The 21,709-nt window shown below is 37.9% G+C and overlaps 1 protein-coding gene across 3 annotated transcripts in view; it reads right to left on the bottom strand.

Moving 5' to 3' along the window:
- Nucleotides 1–21,709, bottom strand: part of SUSD1 (sushi domain containing 1) — a 376,643-nt gene that overhangs the window by 39,811 nt on the left and 315,123 nt on the right. For 2 of the 3 annotated variants that reach the window (XM_007498164.3, XM_016423857.2), the window contains one exon: nucleotides 9,958–11,602. In XM_007498164.3, coding sequence (XP_007498226.2) covers nucleotides 11,460–11,602 — 143 coding nt within the window. In that variant the 3' untranslated portion in view covers nucleotides 9,958–11,459. Of the gene's footprint in view, nucleotides 1–9,957; nucleotides 11,603–21,709 lie in introns of those variants that run through there. The other variant, XM_007498165.3, reaches the window with a different exon arrangement.

Below are 21,709 nucleotides of genomic sequence, written 5' to 3' on the forward strand. Positions count from 1 at the left end.
GAAGCTTTTTAATAGATGTTTGTTGAATTGAATCAAATTAATGGGCCCAACTTAATTTAGCCCTGACATCTTCTTCCACAACTGTAATTACAAATGGGCTGGAAAACACAACATTGCTTAGGATATCAGGGACGGGATGAGGTCACCTTTAGGACTCAGTGGGCTAGACGGTTGTTGTCCTGAGGAGAGGAAACAGGACCCAGCTACACACACACACACACACACACACACACACACACACACACACACACACACATACACACACACACACACACACACAATTGGCAGAGGCTTTCCATCATGCTGGATTCAGTTAGGCATGAAGGGAAGAGCTGAGTTACCAGCTTATGGGCTGACCAGTGGTGGCTGAGTCATATTGAGGCATGGCACACAGAGTCATCTACAGGCATATCAGCACATCACTGCCAGGCAGGGACAGGGAAAGCCAGTAGCTGACAGATGGTTAACTTTCCCCACTGTTCCTTCTGCATTTTCACTTCCTGATCTGATCTAGATTTCCAGCACTGAATCTTGCAGCTGGTTTTTCTATGCATTTCAGCCCCTTTCATTTAGAGACAGGGATATAAGAATAGTTCACTTTGTTTCACAGTTGCCATCGTCATGCCTCAGATCCACTTCCTCTAACCCATGTAAACACTGCCCTCCTCTCCCAACGTTTCCCCTAAGTTGCCTCTTCACTGGCATTTGTCAGTCTTGTCTTATGTACGATGTGGCATCTTTCAGCTCTCAAGTTCTGTGATAGATTTGGTCACAGATATCACCCTATACACCAAAGACAGGCTCATTGGATCAATGATTTAGAACCAGAAGATACCTCAGAGATTGTCTAGTCCAGTCATTTAATGGATGAAGAAATAATAATAGTTGATATTTAATATATAAAATATTCACTATATTTCATATTTAATTCTATATTTAAATTTTAATTTAATGAATTGTCTTATTTTCATTATTTAATTGTTATTCTGAAATGAATTTTAATTAAATTGGTGGTCACTAATTTATTTGAAAATATCTAATATTTTAATATTTTGCAAAGTGCTTTTCTCATTTGAGCCTCACATCAACCATGTGAGATAGGTGATGTTATTATCTCCATTTTATAGCTGAGCACACTGAGGCAAAAAGAAGTTAAGTTCAGGGTCACACAGCTCGTAAAAGCCTGAGTTGGTCTAGTCTTCCTAATTCTATTTCACCTGCGAGTTTCCTATACTGAAAAATTCACAGGTTCAATTCCTGTGATGGTCACCATGAGGTAATCTAAGTCATGGTACTCCATCCACTATTCCATCTATTTGATCCTGGGTCTTTGAGAGGTTGTATGACACAATGGATAGATTATATAGTCTCTGGAATCAGGAACACCATCTTTTAAATTTTTCCTCTGACACTAGCTATATAATAACCAAAGGCAATTCACTTAATCTCTCATAGAAAGTAAATCAGAACTGGAAGACATTTTGAAAGTCATCTAACCCAACCCTCACATTTTACAAAGGAGTAGAATGAGGTCCTGAGAAGTTAAGGCTAATGTCACATAGGATGTGTAGAGGCTGCCAGATTCTGTGTAATCCTGATTGGGGCTCCTTGATATTTGAATGTCTCTTTCTGGCTGTTTGCAATATGTTCTCCTTGGCTTGGAAGCTCTTGAATTGGGCAATTACATTCCTAGGAGGGTTGTCTTTTGAGAGTTTAATGTAGAAGGTGATCTATGGTCTCTTTAAATGTCTATTTTTTTTCCCTCAAAAGAATATTAGGGCAGTTTACTTGGATAATTTCTTGTAATATGATGTCAAGGCTTTTATTTTTTTCCAGGCTTTCAGGTAGACTAATGATTCTCAAATTGCCTCTGCTAGATCTGTTTTCTAGGTTAGTTATCTTTTCAATGATATATTTCATGTTTCCTTCTATTTTGTCATTCTTTTGACTTTGCTTTATTAATTATTACTGTCTCATGAGATCATTGGCTTCTACTTGTTTAATTCTAGTCTTTAAAGACTGGTTTTCAGCTATAATCTTTTGATTTTCCTTTTTGGTTTGGTCTATCCTACTTTTCATGGCTTCCAGCAGGTCAGTTATGGTCTCCAATTTACTTATTACTTCATTTGATTTCTGTGCTTCTTTTTCCAAATGGTAACTTTTGTCCTTTAAACTGTTATTTTCTTTTTAAATTATTTTCATTGCTTGTTCCCACTTTTCTTCCCATTTTTCTTCTATCTTTCTTACTTGGTTCTTGAACTCCTTTTTGAGTTCCTCAAGAGCTATCGACCAATTTCCATTTTTTTTTGAAAGTTTGGATTTATTTGCTTGTTTGTCACTCTTTGCTGTTGCTTCTATATTTTGAAGTTTTTCTTCATAGAAATTATCCAGGGTGAAAAGCATTTTCTGCTGTAGCTTATTTCTTTTGGTACTTGTGGATTGTGGTTTCTGCATGCTGGCATACATTGCTGTCTTAGTTTCTGTCTCTGCATTATCTTCCCTTCTGATCACACAGGATATTAGAGCCAGCATTTCAAATCAGGTTGTCTGACTCCAACTGCATTTTTCTTTACATTATGCCACATTAGGAGCTCATAAATTAGCCTGCCTTTGAGCAAAGGCTGTAAACAAAGCTTTGTTTGGAAGGCAGATATTTCTGCCAAATCTGGCATTTCTATTTAAAGGAAAAGTCAAATATAGCCAAGGGGCACACTAGAATCCCTCCAATAAACCCATTGCAATCTATGTAGCAACATTCCCAGGAAGGGTTTGCCTACTCAGGACAAAAGGTAAAGGGAAATAAGGAAGGCAGAAGAGAAAACATGTCATTCCCTCCCCAAAACTTCTCTAATGTAATTATCCCACATGGATGCACATAGGGAAGCCAAAAAGAAGAACTCTTAATTTTTGTGTGTGTGTGGTCTGCTGTGAATTCTTTTTAACCTCTGTATTTTCTGTAGGATGAAATAATGGCAGTCCTATACCTGACTCATACAGGAAAATGATTTAAAAAACATATGTGTGATATAGACTTATACATGTTAGTGAGGCAATGAGCATTTATTAAGCACCTACTATGTTCTAGGTACTGTGATAACCCTTAGATGTGAAGTATATTCAATGATTTTCCAAGAATAAACTTGAGATGGCTCAGGGGGTAAAGTGCCAAGCCCAGAGTCAGGAAGACTCATCTTCCTGAGTTCAAATCTAGCCTCAGACACTTACTAGCAGTGTGATCCCGGACAAGTCACTTAAATCTGTTTGCCTTACTTTACTCATCTATAAAATAAGCTGTAAAAGAAAATGGCAAACGCTTCCAGTATCTTTGCCAAGGAAACCCCAAATGGGATCACAAAAAGTCAAACACAACTGAAAAAGCATAAAAAGCTAAACATAACTGCTATTTTGAAGTAGCCCTTTGAGATTAACCCTGGACATTGTGGGGCCCAGGTTTCAACACCCACTAAACAATACCACATACTTTATAGTAACTATGTTATTTATAGTTTTCCTTCATGGTTCAAATAATTCTGGTAGTTATACTCTCCTCCTGCAAATTTTCATGTTTATATATGTATCTGTTTATATAGTATCTCTCCCCTAGTAGAATGTAATTTACTTAAGGGTAGGAACCATTTTCCCATCATTTTCACATTTTCACTGCCTAGTAGAGTACCTTGCATACAAGTACTTAATAAATTATATTAACCTGAATTAGATTGAATTATCAAGACTGTCAAAAGTCATCATTGCCCCCTTTCTGTGCCACACACTCCTTCAATTTCTTCCAACAAAACAATAAATTTGACAAACTTATTGAGCAGCCATCATGTATAATTCACTAAGCCAAACATGGGGAGGGATATAATAAACAAAGAGGAATAGGATTTAATGTTTCTTGAGAGAAGAGTAAAGGGCAAGGCATTTATAAAGCACCTACTATGTGCTAGACACATATTATCTTATTTGATTCTCACCACAACCCTGCAAGGTAAATGCTATTATTATCATCCCAACTTTACAGAAGAGGAAACTGAGGTAGATGAGCCAATGGTCACACAACTAGTAAATGATCAAGACTTGATTTGAACACAGATTTTCCTGTCTCAGACTCAGCACTATATTCACTGAATTATCTGGCTGCCCCAAAGATCTTCTGATCTAATAGTGAGAGTAAGACATATACATAAATACCTATTATAGAGAATAGTGTGAAAGTACAGGATGGATACAAACAAATACTCCACTGGAATTCAAAGGAATCAATAATTGCTTCTAGCTGGAGATCCAGGAAAATTACATGAAAGAGATAGAATATAAGGTAAACTTTGAAGTATGAGTTGTATTTCCATAATGGGAGAGAGTAGGAGAAGGCATTTTGGGAGCAGAGAAAGGTATGATCCAAGTCACAAAGGTATGGACATGTTTGAAGAACAACAAGCAAATTAAATAGACAAGAACTTAGGGTACTAAATAAAATCTCTCTCTCTCTCTCTCTCTCTCTCTCTCTCTCTCTCTCTCTCTCTCTCTCTCTCTCTCTGCATTGGTCTTGTTTTGGTGCCATCCTTTGTTTCTATTACACTGACTCTATTCTGATCCCTCTTTCACTGTCTTGGACAAACCTTCCATTAGCGTATGAGACTAGGCATTGGCTTTCCCCTTACTTGGCATCCCCAGAGCTTAGCACAATTCCTAAAACACAGTCAGAACCTATTACCTAACTTCCCATATAAACTGTTTTCTACTTATTAATAGAGAACTTAGGAAATAGATGATTCAGTCAATAGAGCTTCAGGCTTGGAGTTGGGTAATAAAAGTAAACAAATTAATGAATTAACCATTAATTTGGCCTCAGACACTTCCTACTTGTGTGACCCTGGTCAAGTCACTTAACCCCAACTGTCTAACCCTTACCTCTCTTTTGCCTTGGAACAAATATTTTTTATCAATTCTAAGACAGAAGTTAAAGATTTTTTTTTCCTTTTAAACATTATTTTATTTCGTCATTTTCAAACATTATTCATTGGAAACAAAGATCATTTTCTTTTCCTCCTCCCTCCTCCCACCACCCCTTCTATAGGCAACACATGATTCCTCTGGGTATCATATGTGTCCTTGATCCGAACTCATTTCCATGTTTTTGGTATTTGCATTAGTGTGTTCATTTAGAGTCTCTCCTCAATCATATCTGCTCCACCCCTGTGGTCAAGCAGTTGCCTTTCCTCAGTATTTTTACTCCCACCGTTTGTCCTCTGCTTGTGGGTAGTGTTTTTTTTCTCCTAGAGTCCTGCAGATTGTTCAGGGACATTGCATTGCCACTAATGGAGAAGTCCATTACATTCGATTGTGTCACAGTGTATCAGTCTCCGTGTGCAATGTTTTCCTGGTTCTGTTCCTTTCGCTCTGCATCACTTCCTGGAGGTTATTCCAGTTCCCATGGAATTCCTCCACTTTATTATTCCTTTGAGCACAATAGTATTCCATCACCAATATATACCACAATTTGTTCAGCCATTCCCCAATTGAAGGGCATCCCCTCATTTTACAAATTTTTGCCACCACAAAGAGCACAGCTATGAATATTCTTGTACAAGTCTTTTTCCTTATGATCTCTTTGGGGTACAAACCCAGCAGTGCTATGGCTGAATCAAAGGGCAGACAGTCTTTTAATGCCCTTTGGGCATAGTTCCAAATTGCCCTCCAGAATGGTTGGATCAATTCACAACTCCACCAGCAATGAATTAATGTCCCCACTTTGCCACATCCCCTTCAGCATTCATTACTTTCCATAGCTGTCATGTTAGCCAATCTGGTAGGTGTGAGGTGATACCTCAGAGGTGTTTTGATTTGCATCTCTCTGATTATAAGAGATTTAGAACACTTTTTCATGTGCTTCTTAATAGTTTTGATTTCTTTAACCAAGAACTGCCTATTCATATCCCTAGCCCATTTATCAATTGGAGAATGGCTTCATTTTTTGTACAATTGATTTAGCTCTTTGTAAATTTGAGTAATTAGATTTTTATCAGATGTTTTTGTAATGAAGATTGTTTCCCAGTTTGTTGCTTCCCTTCTGATTCTAGTTACATTGATTTTGTTTGTACAAATACTTTTTAATTTGATGTAGTCAAAATTATTTATTTTACATTTTGTGACTTTTTCTAAGTCTTGCTTGGTTTTAAAACCTTTCCCTTCCCAAAGGTCTGACATGTATACTATTCTGTGTTCACCTAATTTACTTATAGTTTCCTTCTTTATGTTCAAGTCATTCACCCATTCTGAGTTTATCTTGGTGTAGGGTGTGAGGTGTTGATCCAAACATAATCTCTCCCACACTGTCTTCCAATTTTCCCAGCAGTTTTTATGAAATAGTGGATTTTTGTCCCAAAAGCTGGGGTCTTTGGGTTTGTCATAGACTGTATTGCTGAGGTCAATTACCCCAAGTCTATTCCACTTATCCTCCCTTCTGTCTCTTAGCCAGTATCAAATTGTTTTGATGACCACTGCTTTATAGTATAGTTTGAGATCTGGTATTGCAAGGCTACCTTCCTTTGTATTTTTTTCATTATTACCCTGGATATGCTTGATCCTTTGTTCTTCCAAATGAACTTTGTTATTTTTTTTTCTAATTCAGTAAAAATGTTTTTTGGAAGTTTAATGGGTATGGCACTAAATAGATAGATAAGTGTGGGTAGGATGTTCATTTTTATTATATTAGCTCATACTACCCATGAGCAGTTAATGTTTTTCCAATTGCTCAAGTCTAGTTTTAGTTGTGTGGAGAGTGTTTTGTAGTTGTATTCATATAGTTCCTGTGTTTGTCTCAGCAGATAGATTCCTAAGTCTTTTATATTATTTAAGATGATTTTGAATGGAATTTCTCTAATTCTTGCTGCTGAGATGAATTGTAGATATAGAGAAATGCTGATGACTTATGTGTTTTCTTCTCTAATTGCTACTGCAAGTGTTTCCAGTACAATGTTAAATAACAGAGGTGATAATGGGAATCCATGTTTCACTCCTGATCTTACTGGGAATCCATCTAGTTTATCCCCATTGCAGATCATGTTTGCTGATGGTTTTTGATATGTACTGTTTATTATTTTTAGGAAAAGACCGACCCTTCTATTCCTATGCTTTCTAGTGATTTTAATAGGAATGTGTGTTGTATTTTATCAAAGGCCTTTTCTGCATCTATTGAGATAATCATGTGATTTTTGTTGGTTTGCTTGTTGATATGGTCAATTATGTGGGTGGTTTTCCTAATATTGAACCAGCCCTGCATTCCTGGTATAAATCCTACTTGATCATAATGAATAACCCTACTGATCACTTGCTGGAATCTTTTTGCTAGTATCCTGTTTAAGATTTTTGCATCTATGTTCATTAGGGAGATTGGTCTGTAGTTTTCTTTCTCCATTTTTGACCTGCCTGGCTTTGGAATCAGTACCATATTTGTGTCATGAAAGGAATTTGGTAGAACTCCGTCTTTGCTTATTATGTCAAATAGTTTGTATAGTATTGGGATTAGCTGTTCTTTGAATGTTTGATAGAATTCACTTCTAAATCCATCAGGCCCTGGGGATTTTTTCTTAGGAAGTGCTTTAATGGCTTGTTGGATTTCTTTTTCTGATATGGGGTTATTTAAGAATTCTATTTCTTCTTCTGTTAGTCTAGGTAATTTATATTTTTGTAAATATTCGTCCCTATCACCTAGATTGACATATTTATTACCATATAATTGAGCAAAGAAGTTTTTAATTATTGCCTTAATTTTCTCTTCATTGGAGGTGAGGTCCACCTTTTCATCTATGATACTGTTAATTTGCTTTTTCTTCTTTCCCTTTTTTAATTAGATTGACCAGTACTTTGTCTATTTTGTTTGTGTTTTCAAAGTACCAGCTTCTAGTCTTATTTCTATCACTTTTGATTTTATTAATTTCTCCCTTAATTTTTAGGATTTCTAATTTGGTTTTCTTCTAGGGGTTTGTAATTTGTTTGCTTTCAAGTTTTTTGATGTGCATGTCCAATTCATTGATCTCTGCCCTCCCTAATTTGTTAATATATGCACTCAGGGATATGAATTTTCCTCTAAGTACTGCTTTGGCTGCATCCCATAAGGTTTGAAAGGATGTCTCACCATTGTCATTTTCTTCAATAAGATTATTAATTCTTTCTATGATTTGTTCTCTAGCTAACAGATTTTGGAGTATCATATTATTTAATTTCCAATTAATTTTTTATTTGGCTCCCCATGTACCCTTACTGATCATTATTTTTATTGCCTTATGATCTGAAAAGGTTGCATTTATTATTTCTGCTTTTCTGCATTTGTATGCCATGTTTTTATGACCTAGTGTATGGTCAATTTTTGTGAATGTGCCATGTGCTGCTGAAAAGAAGGTGTATTCCTTTTTGTACCTATTGATTTTTCTCCATATATCTATTAACTCTAATTTTTCTAAGATTTAATTCACATCTTTTACCTCTTTCTTATTTATTTTTTAAATTTGATTTATCTAAATTTGATAGTGGTTGGTTCTGATCTCCCACTATTATAGTTTTATTATCTATTTCCTCCTTCAGTTCTCCTAATTTCTCCATTAGAAATCTGGGTGCTATACCATTTGGTGCATACATGTTGATTAGTGATATTTCCTTGTTGTCTATACTCTCTTTTATCAGGATGTATTTACCTTCCCTATCCCTTTTAATCAGGTCTATTTTTGCTTTGGCTTTGTCAGATATCATGATTGTAACTCCTGCCTTCTTTCTGTCAGTTGAGTCCCAATAGGTCTTACTCCAACCTTTAATTCTGACCTTGTGAATATCTACCTGCCGCATGTGTGTTTCTTGAAGACAACATGGTAGGGTTTTGGATTCTAATCCATTCTTCTATTCATCTACGTTTTATGGGTGAGTTCATCCCATTCACATTCAAAGTTATGATTGTCACTTGTGAATTACCCAGCATTTTGATATCCTCCCCTAATTCTGACCTTTCTTCTTTTGCTATAACCTTTTAAACCAGTTATTTACTTTAAATCAGTCCCCCTAGTCCCCTCCCTTGCTATGCTTCCCTTTCTGGCCCCTCCCTCTTTGTTCCCTTCTTGTTTTTGTTTTTTTTGGGGGGGTCTGCTAATTTCCCTCCCCCCTCTCCTTCCCTCCCTTTCTAAACTCCCTCCCCACAACCCCCTAAGTTTTCTTTTCTCCCTTACCCTGTTGGATAAGATAGAATTCAAGATCCCAATGGATCTAGATGCTCTTCCCTCTCAGAGTTGATTTCACTGAGAGTAACATTTAAGTAATACCAATTAGCACTCTCTTCCTCTCCTTCATATAAGTGAATTCTTCCCCTCCCCTTCCTGCATGTATCCTTGTGTGAAAAAGATTGTTCTATTTAATTTATTTCTATTTCTTCAAGTATATCCTGGTACCATCATTGATTCTCCCCTCCCTTTTTCTTTCTTTTTTTTCCTCCAAATCATCTTAATACCCAATCTTTCCCTCTGAGTGGATTCTTCTGATTACTCTATTAATGCATACAATTTTTGAGAGTTACACATAACATTTTCCCCATATATTAATATATATAATTTGATCTAATTGTAGTCCTTATAGAAAAGAGTTTGAATAAAAGAAAAAAACATTTTTCTCCTTTTCCTTTTCTTTCATATTTACCTTTTCATGTTTCTCTTGCTCTTTGTGTTTGGGTCAAACTTTCCACTGAGTTCTGGTCTTTTCTTTACAAATACTTGGACATCATCTATTTTGTTGAATGCCCATACTTCCCCCTAGAAGTATATAGTCAGTTTTGATGGATAGCTGATTCTTGGTTGAAGACCCAATTCTCTTGCCTTTCTAAATATCGTGTTCCAGGCCTTGTCATCTTTTAGCGTGGCCGCTGCCAGGTCTTATGTAATCCTGATTGGTGCTCCTTTGTATCTGAAGTTTCTCTTTTTGGCTTCTTGTAAGATTTGTCTCCTTAGTTTGGAAGCTCTTGAATCTGGCAATTACATTCCTGTGGGTTGTCTTTTGGGGATTTAGTATAGAGGGTGTTCTGTGAACCCTTTCAATTTCCATTTTGCCCCCTTCTTCAAGAGCTTCAGGCAGTTTTCTTTGATTATTTCTTGTAGTAGTGAATCAAGATTTTTGTTTATCTCTGGTTTTTTCAGGTAGACCAATGATTCTTAAATTGTTTCTCCTTCCTCTGTTTTCCTGGTCTGTCACCTTGTCAGTGAGATATTTTATGTTTTCTTCTAATTCATTAATTTTTTGACTTTGCTTTATTAACTCTTGCTGTTTTACAAGGTCATTGTCTTCCAGTTGCTTAATTCTGGTCTTTAAGTACTGGTTTTGCTTTTCAGTTTGATCTGCCCTGCTTTTTGAAGCTTCCAACTGTTTTTCTCCAAATAGGAGTTCTTCTCTATCTGACTGTTGACCTCTCTCTGAATTTTTTCCCATTTTTCTTGCCAGAAGTTTTCCATCTTTTGGATAAGCTCCAATTCAAGTTCTTCCAGAGCTTGTGAACAATTTTCATTTTGGGGGGAAGGTTTTGACTTTGTATGAATTTCATCCTCTTTTTCCTCTGTAGCCTGGGTTTTCCCTCCATAAAAGTTTACAATAGTCACTTTTTTCCTGTTCTTCTTGGAGGGTTGGTCTTGGGCACAATGACTCATCTCTTTGGTGGTTTTCCCTTTCCTTTTTAGTCAGGAATCTGAGTGAGATGAGCAGGGTTTATGTGGAGTTAAGAGGCAGGGCTTTTGCCTCAGGCAGGTTCTGGCCTCTCCACAGCATCCACAGTTTGCTAGAGCACCCACGGTCTGTGCTCTCCCGTGCGCAGGGGTCTCCTATGAAACCACTCTGAGGGGTAGGTCCCTGGCAGCCCTTGTCAGTTCCCAAGGACCCTGGTGTGACCCCCCACTCACTATAACGAGCAGAGGGGCTTTTGCCTCAGGCAGGCTCTGGAGTCTCCACAGTGTCCACAGTTTGCAATAGCACCTGCAGTCTGTGATCTCCAGTGCTCAGGGATCTCCTATGTAACTGCCTTCAGGGGTAGGTCCCTGGCAGTCCTAGTTAGATCCCAAGGACCCTGATGTGCCCCCCCACTCACTACTGAGACATCCCTCACTCACTTGCTGTCTCTGTTGAGTGCACTGGTCCCGACTCTGGTTCTGTAGGTGAGGTGGGGGAGGGTAGTTTAGATCACATTTGGGTGTGAGCTTTTTCTCCTTCTTATAGTGTGGAAATGCTCAAACCCCACGTACCTTCATTTCTGTGCCCTACTGTAGAGTCCCTCCATTCTTCCAAAGATGATTTTTATGTTCTTTTGAGGTAGTCTATTTTGTTGGGTTCTGGGGAGAGGAAGTGATTCGCGTCTAGATTGCAGCCATGTTTACCCGAAAGTCCAAAGATTTTTAAAAAGAGAATTTAGTAGTAAAGTCTACTATACCAAATATTTATGTGTTCAATTCCAATCTGTTTCTCATACATGCCAGTATCACATACCATACTATGGAGAAAGAGAGAAGCACTAAGATGACCACAACAGCCACGGATCCAAATCCAACACCCATCATTTGTGCCAAAGTGAGAGATGAATCTGAAAGACAAAGGCATAAATTCATTATGAGGATCAACTCATTAGATAAAAATCCAGTGTATTTCTCAAACATCTTTCTAGATGTTTAGACTCTTGTCCCTTATTAAAGAGTAGGAGGACAAGGTTCCTACTCTCAAGGAACTTATCATCTAACAGAGGAGGTCACAAATACTGAGGTTATTTTGTACATCCAAATAATCTTTCAAGGTTTTATCTTGGGATATAAATGTCATGATATTGCTTTCGTTGTTGTTTTTCAATCATTTCAGTCATATCTGACATGTCATAACCCCATTGAGGGTTTTCTCAGCAGAGATACTAGTTTGTCATTTCATTCTACAGTTTATTTTACAGATGAGGAAAGTGAGGCCAACAGGGTTAAATGATTTGCCCAAGGTGACATAGCTAGGAAGTGTCTGAGGTCAGTTTTGAAGATGGCTCAGGAAGATGGATCTTGCTGCGTTTAGTCCCACCACTTCTATTTACTGTACCATCTAACTGCTCTCATTACTAAGATAACTAAAAACATTTCTGGAATATTCCTTTTGAAATTGTCCTAAGTATTATAGCTCTCTGTGTTCGTATTTTATCCCCTTATAAAAGTACAATGCCATCGAGTACAGGAATAATGTCCTATCTACCTTTTGTATCTCCCCCAGTGCTTATTATGGAGTTCACCATGTAGTAGGTGCTTAACAAAAGTACTGCCTGCATGTTGCATTTTCTCCTCAAGATGACAGACTGAGAAGAAATGTAACATCCCAACTCTCTCAAAATAGAGTATTAGAAAAATAATATTAGAAAGATTGTTTTAATCAAGAAACTATGGTAAATCTATTTGGTTAGCCTAGGTTTGCCTGTATATGCTATAAAAGATGTTTAACAATAAAAGTCTAACTGGAAGTCTAACTGGGAAGCCTCCCAACACATAGATCAGAACAAGCCAGGAAACATACTCTGTAAGTCACAAAACATCTTACACGCTTTCACCCAGGAATACTAAAAGTCTATAACCAAAGAGATCCTAGCTAGAGGAAAAAGACTTTTATGTATATACACTTTTATAGCTGCTCTTTTTGTCATTGTTGTTCAGTCATTTCAGTTATGTCTGACTCTTCAAGGCATCATCTGGGGTTTTCTTAGCAAAGATACTTGAGTGCTTTGCCATTTCCTTCTCCAAGTCATTTTATTGATGAAATAAGGCATATAGAGCTAAGGGCCTGCCTGGGATCACACAGCTACTAAGTATCACATTTGAACTCAGGTAACAAAGTGGACCTGGGATTAGGAAGACCCATCTTCCTGAGTTTAAATCTGGCCTCAGACAAGTACTAACTCTTTGTTCCTGGGCAAATCATTTAACCCTATCTGCTTCACTTTCCTCATCTATGAAATAAACTGTAGAAGGAAAGAAATGGCAAACACTTCATTATCTTTGCCAAGAAACCCCCAAATGGGGTGACAAAGGGTTGGATACGACAGAAACAACTGAACTTTTTGTTATAGCAAAAAATATATTAAGCACCTACTCTGTACCAAAGTTTTGTTTTTTTTTTTACAAACTTATAATTATTCGATTGTCTCATCAAATTGTCTTCAAGCTCTATTGCTTTAGTTTAGAGAGCTCTCAAGGGTCATCTCAATTTTGCAGTTTTTCCTTTTTCACTTTGCTTTTTTCTCACATTAATTTATTAGGATCATATGAGATTTCTTGCACATTCAACCCCAGAGATGACTGTTTTATCTTTTTGTCTCCAATAACTAGTGTAATGGCTTTGCATACAACAGGCATTTAAGAAATACAAACCAATCCACCAACATCCAAAATCTTCCTATTAATAACAAAGGAAGCATTAAAATGGGAGATTTATGCTCTCCAAAGGTGTTTGTTACAGGTCTGGAGAAGGTGCTACATCAGATCCAAATGTATTCTCTAGACATACTGGCTGCATCATGTCTGCTAATATCATTGGAATTATTCAATAAGAAGAAAAACCTAACAATCCATATAGGAAAAATCAAATGGATGCAAATGACTATTTGAATATCATATAAATCTGATGGTAGGTCCTTTGAGTTAGACAGCTTATATATTTGGTAGATGTGCTGTAAACATGAAATAGTTGGCATCAGTGAGCCCAGAATTGATCTGGTAGAAGAGGATAGAATAGATTAAATTTGGGGAAGTACAAAGTGCTCTTAACAATCCCTAATAGCTCTCTATAACAAAGATTAATCTTTCTAACATAAATGTTTCCCTGGTAATGCTATATGGCTTCCAGTATTATAGCATCACAATCTCTTCAGCAGTGGTTTTCAAAATGTGGTATAGGAAATCCTTAGGTTTTATTTTTCTTCATCTTTTACTTCATTTGGTACATCTGTTGTTGTTTTGAGGTGATAAGGATGGAGTTGGGCTTAAACATAGATATTAACTAAATCATCATCTCACTGAGGAAATTAAAGGAATTTAAAATTAAATTTAAAAAAACTTAAATGAAAAGGATTCAGGCTCTGAAATAAAGATTTGAGAGTCATCTATATATACATGATAGCTGAATCATGATGAAAGTAAATGAGCTCTCTGAGTGACTAGAAGTATGAAGAGGTTAAGGATAAGGACAAAGATTCTTGGGAAATGCTCATAGTTAAATAGTATGAAGAATGGTCAGCAGAGTATCACTGGCTCTAAGCTAAGAGAACTCTAACAGGTTATCAACTCCAACCTCTTTATTCTACAAATGAGGAACCAGGCCTAGAAATGTTAGGTGGCTTGCCCAATGTCATTCAGGAAGTAAGACACATAGCAGGGACTTGTACTGAGAACCACCGACTCCAGAATTAGAGAAATAATTAAAAGAGTAAGAAAGAGAAAGACTAGGTGGTACAGAACCTAAGAGAAAGGAGAGACATTCAAGAAGAGGAGGGTGGCCAACAGTGCCTTAACACTACACAATGGAAATTAGCAAAATAGTCTTTTGGTTAGAAGAAAGTCATTGTCTGAGTGAGGAAACTAAATCATGTTTAAATATTGAGTAGCAGAATCTTTGAAACAATTGCAGTGAACATTTTGTCCAACTCATACCTGGATAAGAATTGTTCTACAATGTATCTTATCCTTTAGTAATTATCCAAACTTTATTTCCTTGGCTTCCTTTAAGATTTAGTTCACCTACTACCTTCTGCAAGAACCTTTTCTGAAATCTAGTCCTGGGGTATCCCCAGTTTCTGCCAGTTCTTTCCTCTGTTAATATTTTATACATAATTATTTACACGCTGTCTCCCTCTTTAGAACATAAGCTCCTTGAAAAAAGGGAAAATTTTCCTTTCTTGTATCTCCAGTGCCTCATATATAGGCATACACTTAATGAATTTTTATTGACCAACTCACTGGCTGCAGATCTCCAAAAACACACTCTACTACCTCCTGAGATAGCTCATCCCACTTTTGCCTTGTGAAGTATCATATGCAGAGTTCTCTTCTTTTATCGTGGCAAGTATCAAATTAACTCTTTGGTACAGGAACACTTCCTTTTTGGTTGCTTGGAGCATTTTTCTTTGATCATGATGTTACTGGGAGTATTCACTTTCAGGTTTCTCTTGGGACATGACCAATGGATTATTTTTCTTTTTACTTTTCACCTTGTTCTAAATGACCTGGGTATTTTTAATGTATGACTTCTTAAATTATAGTACCTAAGATTTTTTTGAAGGAGGGGTTGTTGATTCTTAGGTAGTCTGATGATTCTTAGATTATTTCACTTTGACCTGTTCTCCAGGTTAGGTTGGGGGGGGGTTTACACAGAATTTGTATTTTCTCTATTTTTTTTAAACTTCTGATTTTGTTTCAATAATTTCTACTCTCATTGAGTTATTGTTTTCTGTTTGTATTATTCTAGTTTTTAGGAAATTCAATTCTTGAGGAAGGTTTATTATCATCTGTCTGAAGGTAATAATTCTCTTTGTCACTTTTCCTCTCTGGTTATTTCATTTTGTATTTTGTTTGATTTCTTCCAAGAACCTTTATATTCCCTAATTTCAGGATACTATTTTCCCATGCCTATACTTGAACTTGTTATGGAATTCCTCTGAATTGATTCTTTGTGCTACTCTTAGTCAAAGGCATTTCTTCATTTATTCAATATTTTCTTCCATTAATTCATATCTCTAGCTTCAGTTTCTGGATTTCATTCTTAGGTCAACTTCACTCTCATAGTCTTGGATGGTATATGTGGATCCTATTTCATTCTGTGTTCAATGGCAAAGACTAACCTCCACTCACTAGAAGAAGATTTGGCCTTGTCTCCTGCTGTGGTTTTGGCTCAGTTCTTGATATTATGTCAGGTATGAGTTGTCTGGATGCTGAGGCAGATATGGCTACCTGGATGGTGATCTGGTCCTGTCTCCTGCCATGGATGGTCACTTGGGTAACCAACACTGGTGGCCTCAGGTTAGGATGGGATTATATCTCTTTCCTAGTAGAGTCCTATTTTCTCACTTTATGAGACTGGAGTTCCTAAGTATTGTCATAATAGGGCAGTTGACTGGCCCTATCTCTCATCTCAGATTGAGCCTCTGATTTTCTCCATACTTGGTGCTGGTCTAGTCCTTTCCCTTGCCTGGAACAGGGTTCCTGGGTTACCCCAAGCTGGATGTCACTCTGGGCATCTCTGCTACACTAGGCTTCTGTCTTCTTGTGGTACCATGTTGGCTTGTACTTTATCTTCTACCTATCACAACTTGCTTCTATACTACACTTCCACAAGGTTCTGGAAGTCCTTTTGTACAATCTTGGACTAGATGAAATTTATAGCTGATTCTTCTTGGTTTTCTTCATCATTGTCCTTATAATACATTTCTAGGTCTTTATTGGGGTGTCTGTGAGAGATCTGGGCCCTTCTAAACCTAACACAATGGTGTCTTCACAATTTCCCAAGTGTAAGGAATTGCTTAAAGATTCTGATCTCAAGCTAAATCCTGAAAAATTCATAGTTTAATAACTTAATAGCTAAACAAGTCAACTTTCACTTTAGGCCTTGAATGGCCTATAAGGTTCAGTTAATAATCTGATAAACATTTTTTTTAAACTTGATAACCTTACAGTTATATTTATTGGGGAAAGACTGGGTAAATTAAAAACCGGGGGATAAAGGGAGGTTTGTATGGGGGTATGGAGGAGTTGAGGGGAGAGAGGGAATATTTCTTGGTGAAGCAGAGGAGAGAGATGCCCCCCCCCCCCTGCCAAGAGGAAGCAGCAGGGGTCCAATAAGGACTGTTTGTCGTTGAATGACTGAACTGATGTTCAGCTCCCTCTATGGCTAGAAAAGATAGTCCACTTATCTGACTGCGAATTCAAATAATATAAAGTTTAATAACCAGTTGGAATTGGAGATTTTCCTCAGCTTCAGAGCTGAGGCCAGGCCCCAGAGGCTGGTGGAGGGTTTCTCCCACTCCCATCTACTCTATATCAGTCCTCGCTTTGTCTAATTCAGAATCTTAGTAGTAGACAGAAGGCAAACAAGAACAGGTTTGACCTTCAGAAGTGATTGGGCCTGAATCTTCGGGCTGAACCAAGGAGAGGCACTCCACACCAGACTGGACTGAACAAGCTCCTCCCTCCCCCAACACCAGAAAGGAAGTAAAGCCTGGCAGGAAGGAAGTGCTAGTCATAAGACCCAACTGCCACTCCCAGTTGCCCCTTCCTCCACCAACTGTCAGTCTTGTTTCCTTTCCACATTACCTAACACTCCCAATTTTTATGTAACAAAGTTGAACCCTGGTCCTACCAGTGATATACTAGCAAGGCCCATATTCACAATACCCACTCTTGTAAAGCATGGGGTTCATGCAAAGGCCTTTTCTGACTATTCATAATGATTACAGTGGTCTCACATAGCAATGGATCACTTTGGAAGAAGCAAGGAACCAATTTTAATGAAACCCACAGAATGCTCTATGAGCAGAAAGTGGGGAGCTATTTATAGTCAAGTGTATGATAAAGGGAGGATTTGAAAACTAGGAAATCAATAGTCCAGTGACTTAAGGACCTAGTGAAAATGATAATGACTTACCCTTCCTTTGGGGACCTGGGTCCCTTAACACCTAGGATAAAACCCATCTTGAATGGAGTCAAATTGCTATGAATGTCTCAAATGCAATTTAATTTCCAAGCTGCACCTGCGTCTCTCATGGGACTCCCCTCTCCACTCTACCTCTCTCCCCCTGACTTGGCTAGGCTTCTACTATCTTGACTAATAGCAATTAAAGTGTGTATAGAAATATCAAGGGACTCTTTGCAGTGCCTCTGAAAGAAAAGCATTTCCAAGCTAAGCAACTAAATAACAGACATCGTGAGAAGTCATCCTTGTTGAAGAGCTCTGGAAAACACCTGGGCCCCAAACAGTACCAAAATAGGAAGAAACTTGTATGTATGTATTTAGTGGTTTTAAAATGGTTAGCAAAACAAAAGTCTGATCCAACCTGTACAATTAAGAAATAATTCACCCCAGACAGAGTTTTAAGTGAGTTAGAAAGAAATGACATATTTAGGGACTTTCTACATATTCGTTTGGATAAGGGAATTCAGAGAACGTTGGAGGTCAATGTATCAACATGATTCTGCCCTCACAAAGAGAAACCAAAGTGCACTAGCATTAGTATTTGGAAAGTGGTACAAAGGTATTAAGGAGGAACTGGCGTGGGGAGAAAAGTGAAAGAATATAGATAAACCAAAAACTATGAAAAGTTTCTGAAGCATCCTTAGGGTTGACAGGATGATGAAAAATGCTATGTGTCCTCTGAGAAAACACTGGAGTCTGAATGCAGACTGAAACATACATTTCATTTTCTTTATTCTTCTTTCTTTTTCCACTTGAGAACTCTTCCACAGAATGACTAATATGGAAAAATGTTTTACATAATTATACATGTAAAATCTATATCATATTGTTTGACACCTCAGGGATGAGGGAGAACAGGAAGGGAGGGAGAGAGGGAGGATCAGAAGAAGGGAGAGAATTTGGAACTCAAAACTCTAAAAATTGAATGTTAACATGTAATGGGGAAAAAGTAAAATTTTATTTAAAAAAGAATCAACCATTCAACTAAATGAATGAAGGAATGAAGGAACATTAAAATGGGGGTAGAAAGAGATGACAGAGACAATGACCTTCCTCTTAGTCTAAAGAAATCTTTACCTTAGCAGAGTTTGTAAATAATTAGGGAATACCAAAGGGGCTTAATTCATACACAGGAGTTGCTATGTTTATTTATTCATCTTCTAACTAATATATTATTTTGAATATGAAAATAAAACAAATCACTTATTCTTTTTTTAAATGATAAAATATTTACATTTATATAGTGAGAGGAGAAGATAGCACTGAAAACTTATAGTTGGATGCAATGGAAAATTTATAAGGAAGATCATTTTTTCAGAATATGCTTCATTTCTGCTCCAAAAGAGCCCAGATTCTGGGAAAGCCCTTTGTAATGCTTTGTTGAGACTTCAGGCTTTGCTGCATCAACATTCTCTTGGACTTCAGTCAATCAATCAATAATAAACACTCATCAAACTCTTATTATTTGCCAGGCACTGTGTTAATCAAGAGAGACCCCAAAAGTCTAAATCTATCCCCTAACCTCAAGAAGCTCACAATTAACAAGGGAGATGATGATCAAAGAAAAGTTAGATATAGGATAAACGGAAATAATTAATAGAGGGAAGCTACTAGAATTAAGAGAGGTTGGAAAAGGCAGGTAGATAGTACCTGTAGAGCACCAGGCCTAGAGTCAAGAACACTGAAGTTCAAATCTAGTCTCAGCCACTTATGTGAAAGAGAATTCTTTACTCTATTATCTATCCTAAGTTAACACCAATTTAAGTACCTCTACTTAGTACCTCACTAGAATGAAGACAAGATTAACTCCCCTTTGTCTACTTTTGAATTGAATCAACAAAAGATTAAACACCCTACTTAGTACTAAGTGAGAAGCTAGCAAGGTACTTAGAGAAGTCACACCTTTAGAAATTCAACCAAATCAGAAAACTGTGAACCTTTTTTATTCAATCAGCTGGAATCTGTGAATCTTTTGGATGAGAACTTAACCTTCAGAAGGTGAGAAGTTGATCCTATAGACACTGTCCCTTGGGCAGTGCTAGACAATTTGGAAACTGTCAAGAGGGGAAGTGAAAAGAAGTCACCATAAAAATCAAGCTCTGAACTCCTTCAGGGCAGATTGTCTTTGAGAAGACAGTATGAAGAGATTGTCTTCTGGAGATTGTCTTAGATAGTCTTTGAAGGAGCTTTGCTGGAGTCTGTGGCTTGTATCGTGGGCTCAGAGCTCAGTTTCTGCTTGGACTCTGACTCTTGGATTACTTCATTAGGTGAGTAAGAAGGCTGACCCCTTTCATAGCTTCTGAAGAGACTAACTTTCATCTTGGAGGAGGCCACATGGTTACTTACTACCAGCCTTCCTGGTTGAGAGCTAATTAATCTCTGCCTGGATTAAGTAGACCCGGAGCAAAAAATTTAGGTTGATAGGATAGATAACTTCTCTATCCCCCCTCACATTTCTCTTCTTTTTTGTTTCCTATTTATTTGTAAATATTTGTAAATAAATTTCTGACTCAAGATATAATAAATAATGGCAACCACATAATTTCATATAATCATCATCCAACCATTAATTTTAACTTTTACATTTACTAGTTGTGTGACCCTAGGCAAGTCACTTAACCTTGTTTGCCTTAAGCTTCCTCATCTATAAAATAAGCTGAGGGGAGACTTCCGGTCAAGATGGCGACTTAGAGAGAGCTAAAGTTCAGATCTCCGGAAACCCTTCCTTACCGATCTCAAACTGTATGCTCCCAGGACACCGAAATTCAAAACAAACAACAGGATAGATCCAGGGAACCCTCCTCCTGAAGCTGGATCAAAAGGTACGGCCCCCCAAAAGCCAGAACCTGAGATCACTCAGATCTAAGGGGTAGGCAGAAGGAAGGTCCCAGGATCCATTCCCCCCAACCCAGAGCACTGAGTCTGAGGCAGCAGCAGGAACCTAAGAGCCAGCAAAAGGACCTCAGGGCCGGCTATTCAGAAGGCCACATCCTGAAAACAACCTGAGTCAGTCGCGGGGGCACCTAGACAGCAGGGAAACAGAGAGAGACAGAGGGGAGCCTGTAGCCCCCTGTCTGGATCCTTCTGTCCCAGACTCAGGGAAGGTCCCTGCTTTAAGACACACTCAGTCCAACCCAGCTGAAGTCAATCCTATCAGGAGCCCTCAGAACTCTGGGAAGCCTCGGCCCCTCCCCCCTCATAGTGCAGGCCCTTCTGGCCCACAAAGGCTCTGAGATACCTCATGGACAGTGCCAAGCCAGGCTCAGAGAGTGGAAGTAAGGCAACGAAGAAGCATTGGGAGGGAACTGAGAGCAGTAACACCCGCGAACGGACAATTTGCCTGGGGCTAAAGCCTCTGAACACCAGACAGAGATAAGAAAAGCTAGACCTCTCCACTCAGATAGAGATGGAAAACAGCACAGAAAAGCCTCAACACTCCAAGAAAAACAAGAAGAAGGGGGTGACTTTGGGCACATTTTATGGAGGAAAAATACAAAATACAGAGGAGATAGAAGAGGAAACACAAGCAAATGCTCCGAAACCTTACAAAGGAAACAGAAACTCTCCACAAAACCATTAAGAATTTGAATCAGAAATGACCAAAAAGATGGAAGCCTTCTGGGAGGAAAAGTGGGAAATAATGCAAAAGAAATTCACACATCTACAAAATCAGTTTGACCAAACTGAAAAGGAAAACCAGGCTTTAAAGGTCAGAATCAGCCAACTGGAAGACAACGAGCATGTAAAAGAGCAAGAATTAATAAAGCAAAGCCAAAAGACCAAGAAATTAGAAGAGAACATAAAACATCTCACCAACAAGGTCATAGACTTGGAAAATAGAGGGAGAAGAGACAATTTAAGAATAATTGGACTACCAGAAAAGCCAGAAATAAACAGCAAACTCGACATCATAATACAAGATATAATCAAAGAAAATTGCCCAGAGATTCTACAACAAGGGGGAAATACAGGCCCTGAAAGAGTTCAC

The sequence above is a fragment of the Monodelphis domestica genome, chromosome 7, assembly GCF_027887165.1.
Source record: "Monodelphis domestica isolate mMonDom1 chromosome 7, mMonDom1.pri, whole genome shotgun sequence".
NCBI lineage: Eukaryota > Metazoa > Chordata > Mammalia > Didelphimorphia > Didelphidae > Monodelphis > Monodelphis domestica.